The sequence below is a fragment of the Antechinus flavipes genome, chromosome 2, assembly GCF_016432865.1.
Source record: "Antechinus flavipes isolate AdamAnt ecotype Samford, QLD, Australia chromosome 2, AdamAnt_v2, whole genome shotgun sequence".
NCBI classification, from domain to species: Eukaryota; Metazoa; Chordata; class Mammalia; order Dasyuromorphia; family Dasyuridae; genus Antechinus; species Antechinus flavipes.
Genome location: NC_067399.1, coordinates 636,693,418 through 636,713,583, shown reverse-complemented (window position 1 = coordinate 636,713,583; position 20,166 = coordinate 636,693,418). Strand labels below are relative to the sequence as shown.

General features: G+C 34.8%; 1 protein-coding gene across 7 annotated transcripts in view; it reads right to left on the bottom strand.

The window, feature by feature from the left end:
* PPP3CB (protein phosphatase 3 catalytic subunit beta) overlaps window positions 1–20,166 on the bottom strand; it is a 50,222-nt gene that overhangs the window by 3,706 nt on the left and 26,350 nt on the right. For 3 of the 7 annotated variants that reach the window (XM_051982147.1, XM_051982144.1, XM_051982150.1), the window contains 4 exons: window positions 14,911–14,988; window positions 9,574–9,600; window positions 7,274–7,358; window positions 4,240–4,337 (listed from right to left, as the gene is read on the bottom strand). In XM_051982147.1, the coding sequence (XP_051838107.1) occupies window positions 4,240–4,337; window positions 7,274–7,358; window positions 9,574–9,600; window positions 14,911–14,988 (288 nt within the window). The remainder of the gene's footprint in view (window positions 1–4,239; window positions 4,338–7,273; window positions 7,359–9,573; window positions 9,601–14,910; window positions 14,989–20,166) is intronic. The other 4 variants (XM_051982148.1, XM_051982145.1, XM_051982149.1 and 1 more) reach the window with 2 other exon arrangements.

Genomic DNA, 20,166 nt, shown 5'->3' with positions numbered 1-20,166 from the left:
TGAGGTAAAGAGGTAAAGACCATCAAGCAAGTCCAATACTTCTCTAACTAGAATGAAACACAGCCATATGCTGAAAATGCCTTTCTCTTCTGTCCCAAGAAGGAACTCCCCGTGGCATATATGCACAGATACAGATATATGCTCCTGGATGAGAGGTAGAGTCCCACAGTGGGCCATTGTGGCCCAATCAGAGAACTCCAGTGTGTCTGTTGTGCTTTTTACTGTCAAGGATCTTCTGCTCACTTCTATCCTCAAACCCTACCAATAAAAAACCCTCCAAGCAACCCAAAGATAATGTAATACAGAGCTCTAGCTCTCCTTGTCACACAGTTGAGGAGTACTCTCCTGACTGCCTCCATCTTCTATCAGAGAGCACAGGGCCCAGTACCAGTAAGACAATTTCAGCTACTTCTACAATAAGGCTGACAAAAGTGCTGAGGGGACAATTTAATTGTAAACATCTTATAAGAATGAAGGCAAATTTAATTTAAGGCAGTTATAAGGGCAAGAGAACCAAAAAATCTTAAAGAATTCAGTGAGACTGGGAAAGAAAAAACAGCTGCTGGATTGTAAAACTTTAAAATAATCTGATGCCCAAAAGAAATTTCATGAACACTGAACAAAGGAGTAATTCATTTTCCTTAATGGATAAAATACATTACTAACCAAAGCAGACATACACGTAATATCCACTGTATACTTCACAGCTTAAAAATATAGTGCTGCACAATTAGAAAACGCCCCTGCAATGTGCCCAAACAAGAAGCCATTAGGTACAGCAGCCACCTCTATCAGTTCACCACTGGCATGCTCACTCATTAAAAATAAAGATAAATAGCATTACAATTTTAAAAAACCTAATAGGAAAAAGTGAATCTTTACAAGAATCCTAGGTTGTGTTTTTTCTTTTTTTTTCAGGGGAAGGGAGAGGGAAAGAGCTTGTGCTTTAAATTATTTTTCTGGAGAACAGAGGTAACTAAAGTGAATCAGTTCATAGCTTACTGAGTCATGGCAATTCTTTTTATTACAATAATCAAAATAGTACTTTTGGGACCACTTTTATATACACTTAATATACTTTTATAGTAGTATAATCAATAGTAATTAAGTTTGTTAATAAAGTTGGCAAAATATCTCAAAAGTGATAATGCATATTTCCTTAAACCTCATAGACTTAAAAAATTAGTGATGTTATACTATTTTCCAAGATAGATCTATATTCCCTGCTGTCTTTTGAGGCCTGGGAGTGCTTCTAAATACCTTCTGGAAAATTCCATGACACCATATTTAAACCTGAACATCACAACAAACAGATTGCTTGAAAAAGAGAGATGACAATTTGAAGCATAAACAACAAACTGAGAAGAATATCACTTGATAATTGTTAAACTCTTCCAAAAGCATTTCTTTCCTCCGACAATTCTCTACCAAGGACATACTGACAAGAGCCCTAACAGATTCAAGCACACCAATGTTTAAATCGTATGTCTCAAATGACATATGAAGGACCAGGAAGAATATGATATTATTAAGAAATTTATGGCCACAACTTCAAGACAGATGTCCTGGTGAAGGCAGCATCTTATTGTGTGGTTCATCAAATTTATTTACTATTGGTTCATTTACTTGACTAAAAACCAAAATATGTACAAATTTTATCATGTGTTAATAATGCCATATATTCTGTGCTTAAGGTCATAGAAACTAAATAATTCAAAATATTAAGATAATCTTAAAATCATTTATATGTGGCTTTGAGAGATATTTCTATATTTGTTTTTGCACATGAGAATATTTTGTGTTCCAGGAAATCACTCCAACAGAACACTGAAGCCATAAAGTCAAGATAATGCCTTAGAGGAATTTGCCATGTTCTACCTGTATTTAGGGCTCAATTTTTCCATGTGATCCAATCGAAGCTGATTAAATAGTCCATGAAGAAGAGGGATTCCTTGCTGCTTTATCAAAAAATTCTCTAACAACAAGGGAAATGTTTTCAAAAGAATTCCCTAGGCTATTGGGATATATGTAAATTCAGAAAAAAGAGCTGCCAAAAAAGTATGAAAATAAAAGAACAAAGTGGACAACTGCAAATAAGCCTGAATACAAGACATGCTGAGGATAAATAAGGAAAACTGACAAACTATCTAAGAGAAACTGACTAGCAATAGGGATCTAGCTAAGCAACTTAATCTTTTCTCTGTTCAGTTTTATTATTCTGAGTTCCTGGATGGAAGAATATAAAAAAATTCAAGTTATCACACTATCATTCCTATTTAAGCTTTTTTGGGAATAGGAAAAGGGGAAGAGTTTGGTGACTCTTCCATTTCTTGCTTCATTTAATATACATTTAAGAAAACTATTCAAATATATTTTCTCCTCTTATAATTAATTACACTGCATCCAGAGAAAAAGGGCACAACCTGGAAGAGAATTAGAGAATTCCTAAAAATCAGTGGAGGGAGACAGAAAGGGATAGAGAGGGAGAGGGGGAGAAAGATAAGGGGAAGTGGTGGGGAGAGAGGAGACAGAGAAAAAGGAAGGGAGGAAGGAAGAGAAAGAAAGAAGAAGAAAGGGGTAGAGAGAGAGAGAGAGAAATCTCATTCAGTATGAAATTTTGGAAAACTGGAATTGTGGAAATGTTTTTCAAAATAGCTTGAGGGATTCCTCATACACATTACTGATTGTTGTAGACAAAACAATCACATACAATAATAGGACATGTACAAGTTACAAGTAAAAATAATTTGTCCAAATAACAAATGTCTGAAATGCTAGCATTTAAATTTTATGGTGAATAAAATGAAATTGTGAAAATTCAATTAAATTCAAATTTTAAGTAAAGTTTAAAAATAAAATTTCCTATGTCACTCCCCTAATCATTAAGTTTTATTACATATATAAAAAAGGAGCTGTTTTTATTACGAATAAGGAACAAAATCAGAGGTGCTGCTTTGCTTAGCAGAACAATGACCCATAAGAAAGTCATTGTCAGCGGGGGCTGCAAAAGAAGTAAATCAGCTCCTGTCCATGTCACTTTTTCCCCCACTGTTTAAATAAAGAAATGAAACCTGGACTTTGGTCACTGAACATAGTCTGAAACATTCACATTCACTCTTTCCCTATTTTAAACTGTGATAAATTTTCTAAAAAAAGTGTTTACACAAACTCAAAAGAATTAACTTTTTTTGTTACAAAATATTCAATGAGCCAGATTACAGGAATGCTTTATGAGAATTCTTTTTATTTTCATGCAAAAATATAGGCACACTTAATAAACACCCTTTCAATTTTGACTTACAGGATTTAAGTTCAACCCCTTTATTCTCCACTTATAACAATAAGTTAGTATCTACTCGATTACATAATTGTTCAGAATGCACAGAGTGCAGCAGCAAATGCAGCCAACCTTAAAACAAGGTGCTACAAAATTGCTTCTACATCAAGAAACAGACAAGTGTCTGATAGAGTAGTTTAATTTAACATACTTATACAGACATACAGCTATACCTAGAGAAAGACAGACAGATTTAAGAAAGCAGCTACATCTGCAGAGGAAGGAAACAGCATGTTACAGAGACGATCAATTATACATAGAACATTTGACAAACACCACAGAAAACAAACTTTGGCATCATTTACCAGAGTACAAAACCTTGCACAAATCTGTCGGCAAATGAAGTGCATAGTAATGTTCTAGGGCCCAGAGCAGACTGTTAACACTAAAATTAAATATCTAAAATTTCCCAATGGAAAATAAGCACAATCTAATACAATTACATAAATGAAAAGCAAACAATAAAAAACTGGGAATCACATTTTTTCCATTTTTGCATTCTGAATGTTCTTGATTCACATGCTTAAAAGTAGGGGCTTTTAGCAAGAGCTGAAGTTTTAATAATGCTTCTAAATAAATAAATAAATAATCAATTACATTTGACTTCCTAGACATAATGAATGACATGAGCTGGCCCCACATCCTCTACTGAAAATCTGAGGAGCTGTGATTTTTTTTCTGTGAAATAAATAACCACACTCTCAAGTATCTACTCTGATCAAATATTGACCAGTAACTGCCTAATATATATATGTATATAATGGCACCCTGCCCATGTCAGCTGCTGAGACAGGAACTGAAAAGCAGAAGAAACTCCCTGCATGCATTATATGTAGTGTTAGCCAAAGAGTGAGGGGTGCCCCAGTCCATCTGAGGCACAGCTAGGTGCATAGCATCATTACCACTTTGTAGGGTCTGCCGTCCTCCAGCCAACACTCCACTAGGCAACATCCCTGTGGGAGTCAGGCCCTTGAGTGTCAGCACACTTTCACTCTCCTCCCTGGAGAAAAACAAAGACAACAAATATCAAGACTTTTCACTATAAATGTCTGTCAGAATGGTTGTTTATAAGTAAGGACAGGGATAAGAAACAGCACCTGCTTTAATAATTAAGTCTAATTATTATTTACAATAGTATTTTAAAAACAATTTTTGAGCATGTATTCCCTGAATATCTTTTACTTATATATGAGTTATATGTTTACATTACCAAACTTATATAAGAACAGATATTTTAAAGAGAGTAAAAAGATGAAATTATATTTGATCCTAGAGCTAACAAGGACTCAATGGAGTTTACCATATGAAGAAGCAACATGATGAGCTAATACTTTTGGGAAAATCCCTGCTTCAGCTCTGCCTCAGAGAGTGAATGGGTAAATAGAGAAATTGAAGGCAGAGGGCACTATTCAGAGGCTACTATTAAGAGTCCGGTCAAGAGGGGGCCTGGAACTAGATTTCTGGCTAGGTCAACAGAAAAGGGAACAGATGTGCGAGGTGTTGTGGAGGCAGACAAGAAAGATGTGGTAAATCACTGGGTGCCCAAGTGGAGATAGTGAGTGAAAAACTGAAGACCATATCAAGGTTATCCTCTAAATGACCCTGAAGCTGATAAATCAATGTGATTAGAAGGAAGCAAGTGTCAAGTTTGGAAGAAGGGTGGGCCTTCAGGGAAAGATAATGGGAAAACCTATGATGTGTATATGGCAACTCATCCTGTAAAAACCTTCTTGCCAAAGGGCATCTGCTGCAACCCCCAGATGATATTGGAAGAGTGGTAGGTAGTGTCAAGGGGCAGAAGGAGAACTTTCCCAATGGCACCTGATCAACTGCTGGTGTGAGTACGCAAGTAGCTGTTAAGTTACAAATGCCCTGAGGGCCTGAACCCCTGGCACAGAAGAGGAAGGAATTGGGAACTTGTACCCTACAGAGAGGAGCCAAACAGAGAAGTCTTGTGGGCAGTTACATGGGGCAGTGCATAAAGACTTGAACCTGGAGAGAATTCAAATCCCACTTATTAGCTGTGTTACCCTAGAATAGTCCCTTAACAACTTGTCTACTCTAGTTTCCTCATCTGAAAAATTGAAATAACAGTAGCACCGAGGCTTGTTATGAAGATATGAGATATTGTTTTTCAAACATTCAAATGTAAGGTAAATGCTAGCTATTATTATTATTATTACTGCTGAAGACATGTTCAGATGTGGTTTTGCTATAGAAACCCATCTCACAACCGGCCACAGACAAGGAGGGTGATTCCTTTGCGGTTAGGACACTGTCCCTCAGCAGGTTCCATATCCATTCTGAAGACCACTCAATCAAAATACTACAATCCTTAAAAAGCCTACAGCAAAATTCTTTTTAGTAGATGAATTGCTGGCAATAGTGTATAAATAGCCAAGCAAAGTAGCTTAGCTTGGCAGAATAGGTTAAGTTAAGCAAAAGTTTGCTGAATAATGAGAAATCCCCAAATCCAGTCAATAATTACAGAGGAAGAGTTTTCAGGAAAAGTGGACAAGTATACAATATATAACCTGACAGAGAGATTTTCTTTATCATATTTCACTGTTTCCATATTGTTTTTCATCACAATACAATTAGGGTTTTAGAGGGGCTCAAAGGGAACACAAAAGCAAGTCAGACATTACAGGAGTGCAAGAGATACTGCCATTAACTCAGTGATTTCATAATACCCTTGCCATGGCAAGACCAAGCAAAGGGCATAATTTGAGTGAGTTCCTATCATCTCCACTCCCGTTGCTTCTCTAGAATGGGCTTAAAGAGAGTCCAATAGATATTTCAAACTCACAGAATTTTCTTCCATACATACAAAATGGATCAAAATTTTCTTTGGTCCCTGTCAAGTGGCAACAATTTTAATGCCCATGTTAAGAACAACATAATGAAATTAGAGTAATCAAGCTTTGACTACCAGGTAGCCTGCTTCAGTGAAAGGAGGATAGGGGAGAGAGAGAGAATGGAAAATTTAGGTAATGTCAAAATAAAAAGATCACAAAAACTTGTCCTTAAAAAAGAATGTACATAGAATACTTTCATCTAATCATTTCCAATATCAACTTAAATTGCTACTGCTCACTACTTCTGAATAGTTCTCAGGGGACAAACATATTATTAACCTTTAAAAATAAGGAAAAAAATGGAAGAGCCACTGAAATTATCTTTTTTTTCTTAACATTAAGATATGCTTTCCATTTACATTCTATTATTGTTTGTTTGCATTTTTGTTTTTCTTCCCAGGTTGTTTTTACCTTCTTTCTAAATCCGATTTTTCTTGTGTAACAAGATAACTGTATAGATAGGTATACATATACTATATTTTACATATATTTTAACATATTTAACATGTATGGGACTACATGCCATCTATGGGAGGGGATGGAGGGATGGAGAGGAAAAGTTGTAATAGAAGTTTTTGCAAGGGTCAATGTTGAAAAATTACCCAAGTATGTTTTGTCAATAAAAAGCTATTAAAAAAAAAAGATATGCTTCCTCTGGGTCTTCCTCATAGTACATTCACAGTGATCCTGCTGTACTTTAATGAGTTAAATTAGAAATGGAAAGTCAGCTTCCAAAAGCTGGGAAGTAAGAGGAAAGTTATGAAACAAGAGAGACACATTAAGGATAGCAAAACTGGAAAGTGTCCCATATATCCTGATGGGTGACAGAAACTGACACATGAGGCATCTTCAGAGAATTCATCAGGAAACCATAGATGAACGATTTTAACCTGCAACACCTCAATAACTTACTTCACAAACATAATCTCTATCATTCTGTTTAACACATAAAAATACCACTTTCTTAACAGAAGAATGTTAGCACATTGCTTCTAGATGCCAAGTGAGATACATTTGGTGTCCTAGAGTGAAGAAAAATGACTGATGCACAAAAATAATTGACAAATTGTACCATTACCTGAGAACAGAGAAGACTCTTGCCATCTTGCCAATTGCTCGAATTTTGTTTCGGATTATTTCTTTCCGTGCTGCCGCTGATCCTACTTTCAATGGAATAAAAAAAAGGGGGAAAGGGGCTCAAGTTTGGAGAGTCTTCACACATATCAGTTAATATTAGCCTGTTTCTTTTTCTGTCTCTGTCTGTCTCTCTCTCTCATACACACACACACACACACACACACACACACACACACACACACAATCTGTATCAACCCCCCCCCCCCCCTCCTCCAACACCTGCAACCACACAGAAAACTTGCTCATCTTATATTGGAAAGATTCTCTCTTCAACACTTGGATCAATACCAATATGATGCTAAGCTCTGATTAACAATTTAAAAAACTTAATCCACAAACTTGCTTGCTTGCACACTACTGAGTGATTACTTTAAAAAAAAAAAAGGCCAATTAATAATTATTCACAAATGGGAAAGAAACTCCATCCCAATACAAAACATTTTGTCAAATTAATGGCCAAGAAAAAAATTGCCAATTATTCTGCAGAATTTACTGCTTCATCCTCATAGAAGCCTATAACACACAAGCTAGAATTATTAAAGGCTCCTCATCATACAATGATAGCATTGAATCTTTTATATTACATTGGTCTAAAAAACTATGCTATAATAACTATTCAACTGGAAAGATCCTAACTAACTAGAGTAGATTATCCCTTTGGGGTCTTGAATAAAAGTGAAAACTTCTACATCTCTAAGCATTATGTGAAGGTGGTTATAGCAAAGATGCTTGTCAACAACATTTTGCTTTACCTTCCAAAAGCCAACCAACTATGTTTCCTATTTCACTGTGTCAAAAGAGACTCTGAAGACTTAGGAACTTCTCAGCTAGAGGAACCACAGAAGTCATGCATTTCTTTTCAGCCTCTAAACAATTCTAGGACTGGCCTGGATCCAACAGAAGAAGGGAAGTGGGCCTTTCCTCTATAGATTGTAAGCTCCTTGAGGGCAGGAACTCTGTTTTATCTAAACTCTATAAATCCACCAGCATCTAGCACAATTCTCTGCACATAGTAGTTTTTAAATTAATGTTTGCTCCTGCATAGTAACTACAGGCACTCCTACCTTCAGGAGTATGGCTCCTGAAAGTTGTGCTTCATCTTTATTTGAGGGAAGAGGGGAGAAGGGGAGGAGGAATGAAAGAAAGGAAAGAAGAATGTCTTGGAAAGATTTTAGAGGCAATGCCAGTAGAGCCTTGTAGGCTTTGAGAATTATGAGTGACCTAGTCTTCTGTGCTAAAGTGCTTTGTTATAAATTGAGCAGCCTATAAACACATGTAAATTAAGATGACAACTAGACAAATGAAAACCATTTCAAGGTAACTGAAAAAGAAATTCAATTTCTAGGATGAAAACAAGAGACAGTCTGTAGAATACACAATTTTACAATGTTTATGAAGCTCAGAAACCATGTTAGTATAAGCACTGAATATGCTTCTTCTGCAACTTAACACAGGTTTTGCCCAAAATAAACAAAACTTCCCACAAATTTGATAATCAGAACCATATAAAATCAAGGCTAAAGGGTATTTTATAGATATTAAAAAATTACTAATTAGAATTACAGAATGTTAAAAGTGAAAGTAACCTTAGAGATCCCAGATTTTATAGATAAGGAAATAGAAGCAGAGAAGTTGTGATTTGTCCAAGGTTACACTGTAAGTCACTTTCTTTTCTACTGAACAGATAGTTCATGAAAAAAAGAGAGAGAAAATAATTTTATAGTTAAGATTTTGAGGAAACTATAACAAGGTGAAATCAAACCTTATAAGCATTTCAGGAAAGTCAAATAGATATGAAATATAGCTAATTTTTAAAAATAACTGAAATAAAAACACTATAACAAGTCAGGATTTTGGAACAATCTATGAACACATCATGCATAATATTAAAATAAATATCCACAGTAAAATTATTTTAAGGAACAAGACAGTCGACTGAACACACCCTAATCATGCAGGCAGAAATACAAAGTATTACAAATAGGTAAAAGAATGAAATCTAAAGACGAGAGGAATGAAAAAAGGGAGAAATATTTCCATGCACAGAAAGACAGACATCTTGGAATATGACTTCCAAAACAAAATAAAATAAAATTTAATATAGGTAAATTTAAAATAAATTTTCAGTGCCCAATGAGAATCATTTTAGATAAACACAAACTCTCTAACGTACTAACTTAAAGGGATAAAACAATTTATGAAGTCATATTTCAAAACAAGGTAACTCTGTCTGGTCTGTACCTTTTTTATTGCCATATATGAGTCGTTCTTCAGATGGAGAGTCCAGAAAAAAGGAAGTGAATGATGGAGAAAAAGATGGTTGAGACAAATAAAAAGATAGATATTTAACTTGGCAGTGGTACTGAAGAATGAATGTGGGAAGAAAGGGAAGAAAATGAAAAGTCCTCACATTTGAAAAAGGTAGTACTATAGAAACTAGTGAATAAAAGGGAGAGGCCATTGGAAAAATTCTCAAGTCAAGAAGATAATTTTAAGGAGATAGGTTCATGACTCATAATAGTATTTGATGAAAATAGAAATAACTAAAGAACAGGAGAAACACGTGGAAACACATAAGACTTCTAAAGAATGTGCCACAAACAATCGCACACGTCCATTTTGACATGCCTAAGAAAATGTATCACCCAAAGGAAATGTATTTCAAGTAAAAGTAATGACATAAATGGGATAGGAGTTCATGTGGTTCCTGAAGATCACCAACATTTGCAAGATGGAATCCTAGTTCCATATTGTATACAGAGAAGGTGCTTATTGAACACCTCAGTAGTAGACCTTCCCTATTTTCAATAAAAGAAAAAACAGAGAAGTATACCATATGAACATCTAACGTACAATACTTCTTGAATCAGAATTATACTAATTCTACATTGACTAAAAACAGCACGTAGACATTCTGCTCTCAGTCTAATTGGAAAGCTTTTGGAAATGTCTTGTTGCAAAATAGCAGATTTTACATGCAGATTTAAATGCAAAAAAATCCCCAATACTAAAGAATGGAAAAGGAGAATATCAGCACAATATATATTCTGTATCCTAATCCATCTATTCCTAATATATTGAATTCTGAACTAGAAAGAACCCAATAGAAATTGATAAGCTAAATATCTTCATTTTATAGAAGAGCAAATAAAGTTAAGTGACTTTCCTAATGTCAGAGAAAACATAAGCAGCAAACCAGAATTTGAGCCCTATTCCTTTAATGTCAAATCCATTTTCATTACACAATTATGCTTCCATAACATAACAAATTTTTAGACTAGTAAAATATCCTTAAACCCCATGTTAAATTTTTTGTTTACTATACTTTAAAAAAAGGCCCACAATCAGGATGACAGGATTTTTCCTTTCGTGATTAAAGTGGACATTAAAAATTATTATTATTTTTTAAATAGCACATTTTAAAGGATGTTAAATGAATCAATTCCACGTGATTTATATATGCAGGCTGCATGTCTTTTTTTGAAAAGACAGTATATATTAAGGACGTCATCACTACAAAATACAAAGTGTATTCTCCTCTCCCCACCAAATACAATGAAAAAAACAAATATTGTGACAAAGATCTCATTTAACAACCTAATACATTTTTCAGTAATCTCATCAAAATGATTCTAAATTTGAAGAAAGGCTTTAAGAACTTCTTTCTTCCTGGAGGCTAGAGAGAACTTTTATCTCATTGCTTTCAACAATGTTACTGCCTCCTTACTGCTGCTTAATTTCTTCCTTCATACCTTGCTTTCCAACTTTGTTCCAATGCCAGGCAGACTAGAAATTAAAGTGTACGGTGGTGACAGATGAGTCAATGAGAGGGAATGATAACTATCTCTCATCCTACTAGCTTGTTTTACTTTACCTAACTCACCATAGAAGGGTGAACATAAGAAAGTGATCAGGAAGGAAGAGAAAAGGAAGAAATTAGGCAATGGGAAAGAGAAGGAAAAAAGGAGAAAAACTTGGGCCAACCAACTTATTATTTCTAACATGCTCTTGCTGCTCCCCAAGAGCTTCCCTGTTCCTTCTTCTATTCTTAAGATCTCAGTCCACTCCCCCTTACACCTCTTGATATTTACAATAGTCCCACCCAAAACCCCTTGTGGCTTGGAGTCAGTTATTCACTTCTATTGCCTGGTAAGCAAAGATGGGCCATCTGACTTTTGCTGAAGTAGTTGTAACATGGGGGAGTCACTCTGGCATCTAAAGTTAGCGCACTGAATATATTTTCCCATAGAAATACTGTTATAAATATGCTTTAAAAAGTCATTATGACCAAGTTGTATTCTTCCTGAAATGTAAAAATGGCAATGATATAAGAATTTCTATACCATTCATATTAACAGGAAAAATACAAATATGACAGAAGTTACAAGGTGCCATGAAGACAGTTTTAGGAGATTTTATCATTTACTCATGATTAAAATTCTAAAAAAAAAATCAAGTATAGGTAATTCCTTTCTTAATATGATAAAGCATATCCAAAATTAAGGACTGAAATCATACCCAAATGTAGAAACATTAAAATTGTTCCTATTAAAAATAGAATCACGGCCAGAAAAACCATAAATTCTATTTAAACTACAATTGTTGGTTTAAAAAACTCACAACATTATAAACAAATAAAATAGAGTGTGTTCCAAAAGTCTTAGTGTAGTTTTAGGCTTTAATAGCTTTAAATTACAGTAGGATTTTTGGGAAACTCAATATATAGGAAAGGAATTAAAAACAAAACTTTTTATAAATGACAATAGCTACTTTAAAAATTCAAGGAAATAAAAGCAAAACATTACTAGAAATAATTCAAGATAGAATTTTTTTTTTTTTAAAAAGAACAAAATGAGGGGAAAAAAAGAAAAAGGGAACTTACACAATGTTAATGGTAAAAAAAAAATTAAGAGTCAGCACAGCTTAGTGGACAGACAATAACCTCAGAAGAGGGAAAACTTGGGTTATAAGTCCCTCTTCTGACACAATGTTTTGGCTGTGGAGTCCTGAAAAAGTTATTGTACCTCTACATCCCTGACAATTATCTAGAACTATAAATTACAGAACACTTGCTGAAATGCAGTGGCAGAAGGTGATTCCTCTATGGATTCTCCCTTTACCACTATAAACACATATCCAGGCCAAAAAAAAAGGGGGGGATAATCACTGAAGAGCTGAGTAAACAGAAAAACATTTTGGCACTGGGTGGTACGATTATAACTATCATAAAGTATTACCTCAAATCCTCTTGGCAAATAGGTTGAGGTATAAATGATGACTATAAATTATAATATTTCTTTAATACATAAATTTAATGTAATCCCAATTTAAATCCTCATGGTATTATTTAACAAATTAAAAGTCAAATTTATCTGGACAAACATAGGCAAATACAAAGAGCTGTAGAAATCTAGTCCCCAAGTACACTATTGGTTGAAAAAGATCAGATGAGAACATGCTCTCCTAAAAAAAATTACTTTCTCCTTATCTATTTCCATGAATAGTATTTGTCTTCTCAATAGAATATATGTAACAGGGACATCTGATTTTTGTCTTTATCTCCTCAATATCCAGCACAATACAGGTGCATAGTAGGTACCTACTACATCAAAGAAAGGTGTAGTGAACCCATTATCTATCAAAACTTTTTTTATTATTACAATTATCAAAAATGTACATCATTTAAAGATCCAAAAAACTGAACCATAGACAATGTATGAGAAATAGTTTAAAATGATATTCTAAGAAATTTGATGGGCTAGAAATAACAGAAAATACAGGAATACTTAGCAGTGTCAGGAAATGGACTAAAACTATGATAGAAACTAGTTCATCAAACTTAGCTTTGTAGGAATGACAAACTTATTCCTATCAAAGAGAGGGCACTGATGGTGATGATGACTATATTAAAACAAATTGAAATGAACAACTTTAGCACAATGAAGACTAAATATCATTTAGCCAGGCAGGTACTCAAAGAGTAGTTATCCTCCTGTATTTGAAAAAAGGTTAAAGGGGGGGAGGGGCAGGGGAATGTACATGACAGGCACCAATCATAAGAGCATGTTATCAAAAAGTATAAAAAATTAATACATGAAAATTGTAAAGATTTTCAATTAGCTGACTAGGTCAGTAGAAATAAACTGATAATCTAAACACCAAAAAGAAGTTCATACTTTCTAAGAAATACAAAAATTATAAAACTAATATTGATCAAACTGAGAACAAAAATTACTGATGATACTACAAATTGGTTCAATTATTCTGGAAAGCAACCTGAAAACATAACAAAAGCTACAAATATGTTCATACTCTACTCCTACTTGTCTTTCTGCAAGTTTCTCTTTATGAAGTTAAAAAAACAAAAACAAAACAAAAACAAACCACCACCTATCTGGATAAACATATTCATAACAGCATAATTTTTAAAAATAAAAAAAAAATGAAAAGAACTCAAATACTCAATGCTAAAGGAATGAATGGTTAAGCAAAAACTACAGCCTATAACACGATGGAATATTATTTATCTATTAAAAAAGCCAAAAATGTGAGCTCCACTAATAAATGTAGCTGTTTTATGAAGTATCACTTTATTACTTCAAGCAAATTATGGTTTCATCAGTGTGGTTACTCTCTCTGGACTGACTGAAATTTTTTTTTTTGGTGGGTAGACTTCAAGCATTTCTATGACAAATTTTTTTTAATTAAATAAAAATTTTAAAAAATCCATCACCCTATATCCACAATTTGATGAAGATCTTCTCCAAACTTAAATAAGAAAGTCTGTAGGAAAAAAAAAATCTCTCTCTCTCTCTCTCTCTCTCACACACACACACACACACACACACATGCGTATAAGCAAATGTTCCAAATTTTTCCACTTATGTAGAAACTATAAAAACTTATGTTCTACTGGGATAAAAATCAAAAGTGATATGAAATGAAAATAATTTAATGTTTATATTTAATTCAAGTAACTAATAAAATTCATTTAAAAAAATAAAACAAAGTAGTTAGGCACTACATAGTATGATTAGTGACCTGAGTTAAATAGGTGTTTAGGGGTAAATCTGGGACCTTCTAATTATTATTAAATGCATTGTTTCCAGGGGAAAATGTCTTCAGAGTCAAACTACCAAACTAAAAGTGAACTTGTGGAATGTAATGAATTTCTAGATTAAGAGCTTTTTAATGCTGATTTTCAGAAGAAATAATGAAGAGGCAGAATTTTGATATGCTAGAAGCATAACACACAGGGGTAATCAGGAAGCACTTTATCATCCTTCAATTCCTTCACTTTCCTTCCTTCTAGAGTGCTCCCAGGAACTAATCTTTCCATCTTTCCTTCCTTTCACAACCTATATTCTTTCCTTCCAAATCTCATCACCTTTACCATACATCCCTACAAAAGTAAAAATGCTTTAAATTCATAAAAACAGGAAAAAACCCAATTGATCTTATTTTCTAAGAGTACAAATTCTCTAAGAGCAATGACTATTTTTCCAACAATTTTTTTTTAATAGAGCCTGGGTATTGAAAGAATGATCTAGGTAAAAGCAGTAAAAATAATATTCATACCGTCAAACTGATCTTCACCTTCAGTCATTAGTTCATCATCAGAGCAAATACTCAGAACATTTACCAACATCTCTGTCACTATTAAAAAAAAAAAAAAAGAACAAAATTGCATTAGCTAATTCACACATATTGTAGCAAACATTCACATGTGATAAATTTTACAACTAAGGTAGCTACTAATTATCCTAACATGCTTTGGGGATATATTAATTATTTTTGTGACATTTCAAAAACATTCAGTAAACAAATATATTTCTATTAGAGTGATTATATAACTTAAAAGAGCAATGAAAAGAGTACCAGATTTGAGAAACACAGGGACTGAATTCAAATTCCAATCTTCCCATTTCTTCTATATGTGGTCTGAAGTAAGTCCCATAACCATTCTACGCTTCAGTTTTCTAATCTCAAAAAGTGAAGGGCTTGGACCAAAGCAAGTCTGCTTAAACCTTTTCTATTCACAGCCCTTTTCACCTGAGAAATTTTTAGGAGACCTTTGGTATACAAGTATGTAAAATAGGTATACAAACCCAACACTGCTGACAAATCCTAATTCTGTGACCGCCCCTCCAGTCAGTTACATGACCCACATGGAGTTACAACCCACTTTAAGAAACTCCATTAATAATTCATGAGGTGCCTGACTCTGCCTTATGTGCTGAGGATGACTCTGAGGAGGACACTGAGGAGTTTAGGGGAATCCTGTGGAAGGGAGTGCCTGATAGGGGACAAAGGTGAGGAGGAAGTGCTTTTTAAGCCTGTTAAATGCTGGAACTCAAGCACAGAAGCAATGGTTCAAGGAACAGCAAAAAGCCCATGCTAGATGAACCATTAAACACGAGAAGGGGGGAAGTTTTAAATTTGGAAAGGCCACATTGTGAAGCACTTTAAATGGCAAATAGAAGAGTTTATATTTGCTCCAAAGAAAAACAGAGAACTACCCAAGTTTAGAGAATATGGAAATTATCATTATCAAATCTGTTTTAGGAAAATAACATTACCAACCATAGGTAGGGTAGATAAGAAAAAGAGGGAAAAGAAGCAGTAAGACTAAATAGGAAGCTATGACCACAAATGTCCAGCTAAGAACTGATAGAAAGAGTGGTTGTAGGAGAAAAGAGAAGTATGGTTGGATAGAAGTTGAAATGGCTAAGCAGAGAGAGGGGAAATGGGAAATTATGGCTAAAACTAACCTAGAAGACTTGAATGATATTTCTAAGACTAACTCAAGAAATAGTTTAGCATTTGAGAGAAAGAAATTAGGAAAATATTCTAAGGAGCATAAATAGTAGTAGTGGATCTTGACAAATATTTGGAAGAGTTTCAAAGAGAGAGAGAAAAAAATTGAGAATAATAAGGTTTGGAAAAACTCCGTGTCCCATGTAGAACCAATTCCCAAGTTCTTATGAAAAAACTGTATAAAAATCCCCATAGAAAAGTGAGCATATGGGAGGTGAACAGGCAAAGCACTTAGCAAATCTCAATGTACTGCATAAATGTCAGTTGATATTATTGAAAAACAAAGCTCTAGTACTTATAACAGATCCTACAGCAATGGGGCGGGAGAGGGGGGGGAACGGGGACAACCCTCACAATAACACTAGAAATAAGAAAGAGTGTTTTTGGTGAGGCCCTAGAGAACTAATTACAATATTTATCTACTCAAATAGCCCAATACCACCTCCTTTCAGGCCCCTAGAGATTGAGGATCCCCAAAAGGAAATGATGCTTCCCCATCAAATACACTTCTCACTTTAAACTCATTTAAACTCTTTCCATGCTTCAGATGCTTTTTTTTAATCTGCAAAAGTGTGATTGGACTTGACCTTTATGGCCTCTACCCATTATCTTTAAGTCTATATGATCCTATGAAATTCATTTTCCTTCCATTTTCTTACACTTACAATATCCTGGATCTCCCAGCAAAACACTGCAATTCTGACCACATTTTTACCAGAATATTGATACTCTTCTCTCATATCCCAAACATACTAGCAAGAAGAAATAGGCAAAATTATTCCTCAATATCACTTCAAACAACCTTTAGATATTATCACTTCACAAACTTTTCTCCTTTAGAAGTTTCCTCTATCTTTATTACCCTATTCAGATCCTAGATTTTATCTACCAGATCATTTTTTGAAAATACCTTATTATTTATTTTCAAAATATAATATGCAAAGATAGTTTTCAACATTTATCCTTGCAAACGTGCACCTTTGAGTTCCAAATTTTTTCTTCCTCCCTTTTCCCCACCTTTCCCCTGGACAGCAGTATGTTAAACATGTAAAATTCTTCTATACATATTTGCACAATCATAAAGCACAAGAAAAATCAGATCAAAAAGAATGAGAAACAAAACAAAAAAAGGTGAAGACACTATGTTGTGAAACACACTCAGTCCCCACAGTCCTCTCTCTAGGTGCAGATGGCATTCTCCATCACAAGACCATTGGAACGGGACTGAATCACCTAACTGTTGAAAAGAGCCACGTTCATCAGAACTGATCACCGTATAATCTTGTTATTGTGTACAATGATCTCCTGGTTCTTCTCATTTCACTTAGCATCAGTTCATGTAGGATTCTCCAGGCCTTTCTGAAGTCATTCTGCTGATCATTTCTTACAGAACAATATTCCATAACATTTATATACCGAAGTTATGGTATTTTCCCATTCTGATGGGTATCCACTCATTTTCCAGTTTCTTGCCACTACAAAGAGGGCTGCCACAAACATTTTTGCACATGTGGGTCCCTTTCCTTCCTTTAAGCTCTCTTTAGGATATAAGCCCAGTAGAAACACTGCTGGGCAGAGTATTCAGTTTGATAGCTCTTTGAGTATAGTTCCACAATACTCTCCAGAATGGCTGGATCCATTCACAAATCCACCAACACTATATTAGTGTCCCAGTTTTCCCACTTCCCCTCCAACATTTGTCATTACATTTTTTCTGTCATTTTAGTCAATCAGAGAGGTATGAGGTGTGGTACTTCAGAGTTGTCTTAATTTGCATTTCTCTGATCAAGACCAATTTAGAGCATAGTCTCACATGACTAGAAATAGTCTCAATTTTTTCATTTGAAAATTGTTATCACTCTCTAGATCAGGGGTCCTCAAACTTTTAAAATAGGAGGCCAGTTCACTATCCCTCAGACTGCTGGAAGGCCGGACTATAGTAAAAACAAAACCTTTGTTTTGTGGGCCTTTAAATAAAGAAATTTCATAGCCCTGGGTGAGGGGGATAATCATCCTCAGCTGCCACATCTCAGCCATAGTTTGAGGACCTTGCTCTAGATCATACTTAATCCTTTCTTAACCTGCCTTCATACGTGGAACTTCAATAAACACATGGATTTCCTTTCAAATGCAAGTTTATCAACTTCCTTAGTACTCCCCATTCTAAAACTATCTTTACTCTACCTCAGCCACAAACAGGAATGAGGATACCTGTGTCTTCACCATCACCCAAAACTACTCTACTATAACCTAGAACTTTGAAATTCCTGATAACCTATCCTTCCAATTTGTTCTCTGCTTGACCTATTATGCTTCTTTATTGAAAACCTCATCATTTCACTCCTCCAATCTTCCCTTCCCTATCTTTCCAAACCATCTCTTTCCTCTAGGCTTATAACCAGTTCAGTAATTCACTGTTTTCTACCTTTGTCCTAACACCCCCATGCCTTGCCAAACTCCAACTCTCAATTACTTTCATCAGTCATTTACTCTGTTCCCATTTGCTTGCTGCTGGAGAAAATCTGAAATTAGGACTAGGAAGATCCACTACAAATTTATGTTAACAAATCTCAACTGAGCCTTCACTATTACTCAGTAGCCTACATGACTATTATATTTCCCACTGTGGCTGATCTACCAGTGGGTAGATCTTTCCACTTCACTCTCATTAGAGGACCTTCTCTCCTACTATATTAAGAAAAAGAGAGAAACTTTGTAAATTAGTAATAGTCTTTATTTACATCTTAAAACTTCTCTAGATTGTTCCATTTTTTCTTTTCTTTCTTTTTTTGCTGAGGCGATTGGGGTTGCCCTGTCTGTCTCTTATCCGTGTGTGCACATGTGCATACACACACACATATACACAATTAGAAAATATTAAGCATCTGAGGGTGGATTTGAACTCAGGTCTTCCCGACTTCAAAGCCAGTGCTCTATTCACTGTGCCATCTAACTGCCTCATTGTTTTATTTTTTATTGTTCTATACTCTTGACAAAGAATAGTTCCTTTTCCTTCCCAAGGCTAAGCCCTCTACGTTAAATTTCTATCCCATACTCGATGTACTCTGGGCTTCAGGATCACAGCTTTAGAAAAAATCGTCTAATTCTCTCACTTTATATGAGGTCTGGGAAAAGTTAAGTGACTCAACAAAGTCACAGAAAGAAGGTGGCAGTCTGGACTTGAACGAGGTATTCTATCAGCAGACATGATGCTCTATGCTCTATACTACAATGCCAAATAATAGAGCAAGGAATTAAGTTTTTTTTTCTTTTCGTGGACAGCAGTGGAAAACTGACATTGTCACCCCTCATTCTCATTAAATAAATAGCTATCGTCTTTTACTCGTCATACATCTCCTTTATGTCTTTTATGCTACTTCTAGGGCACAGGACATCAGGGACAATATGATGCAACCCACAAGATGCCTTTCCATTACTCTCTGAGCCACCTACAACCTCATTCTTATGAAATCAGTATCCTAAGATTTCCAGCCATATGTCATCACCAGCAGAATACTGGTGTTTCATAAAACAGGCTTATGTGACAAGGAAAAAACTTTGAATCATTGAAATCATGCACTCTCCCCAAATATAATGCTGCTTGCCTTATTCCTCCAATTCTAATAGGGCCATTTGCAGTGATTATCTAAGATACCTAAAATCAATGTGCTGCCCAATGAAATAAATGTCATAATTTGTAAACTGTTTACATTATTCATCCACTTAATGTTTCTTGTGCAACTTTCTAGGTCAATTTCTTTGCATTGACTACTTCTCAATGCAATTCTCGAATCTAAAAAGAAGCAGAGACATATCTTACTATTCATTTTGGAAGGAAGATGGAAACTTTTTCCACCTAGGACACTTTCACAACAATGGAAAATATTTTTGGCAAACATATTTTTACTTGTTTTATTCTTCAGTTTATTTGGGTAATTAAAGGATTAGTAAATAAAGTTATCTGTATGATTACATCTATCAAGAAATCATGTGTAATTCTAACATATCCATTGGGAA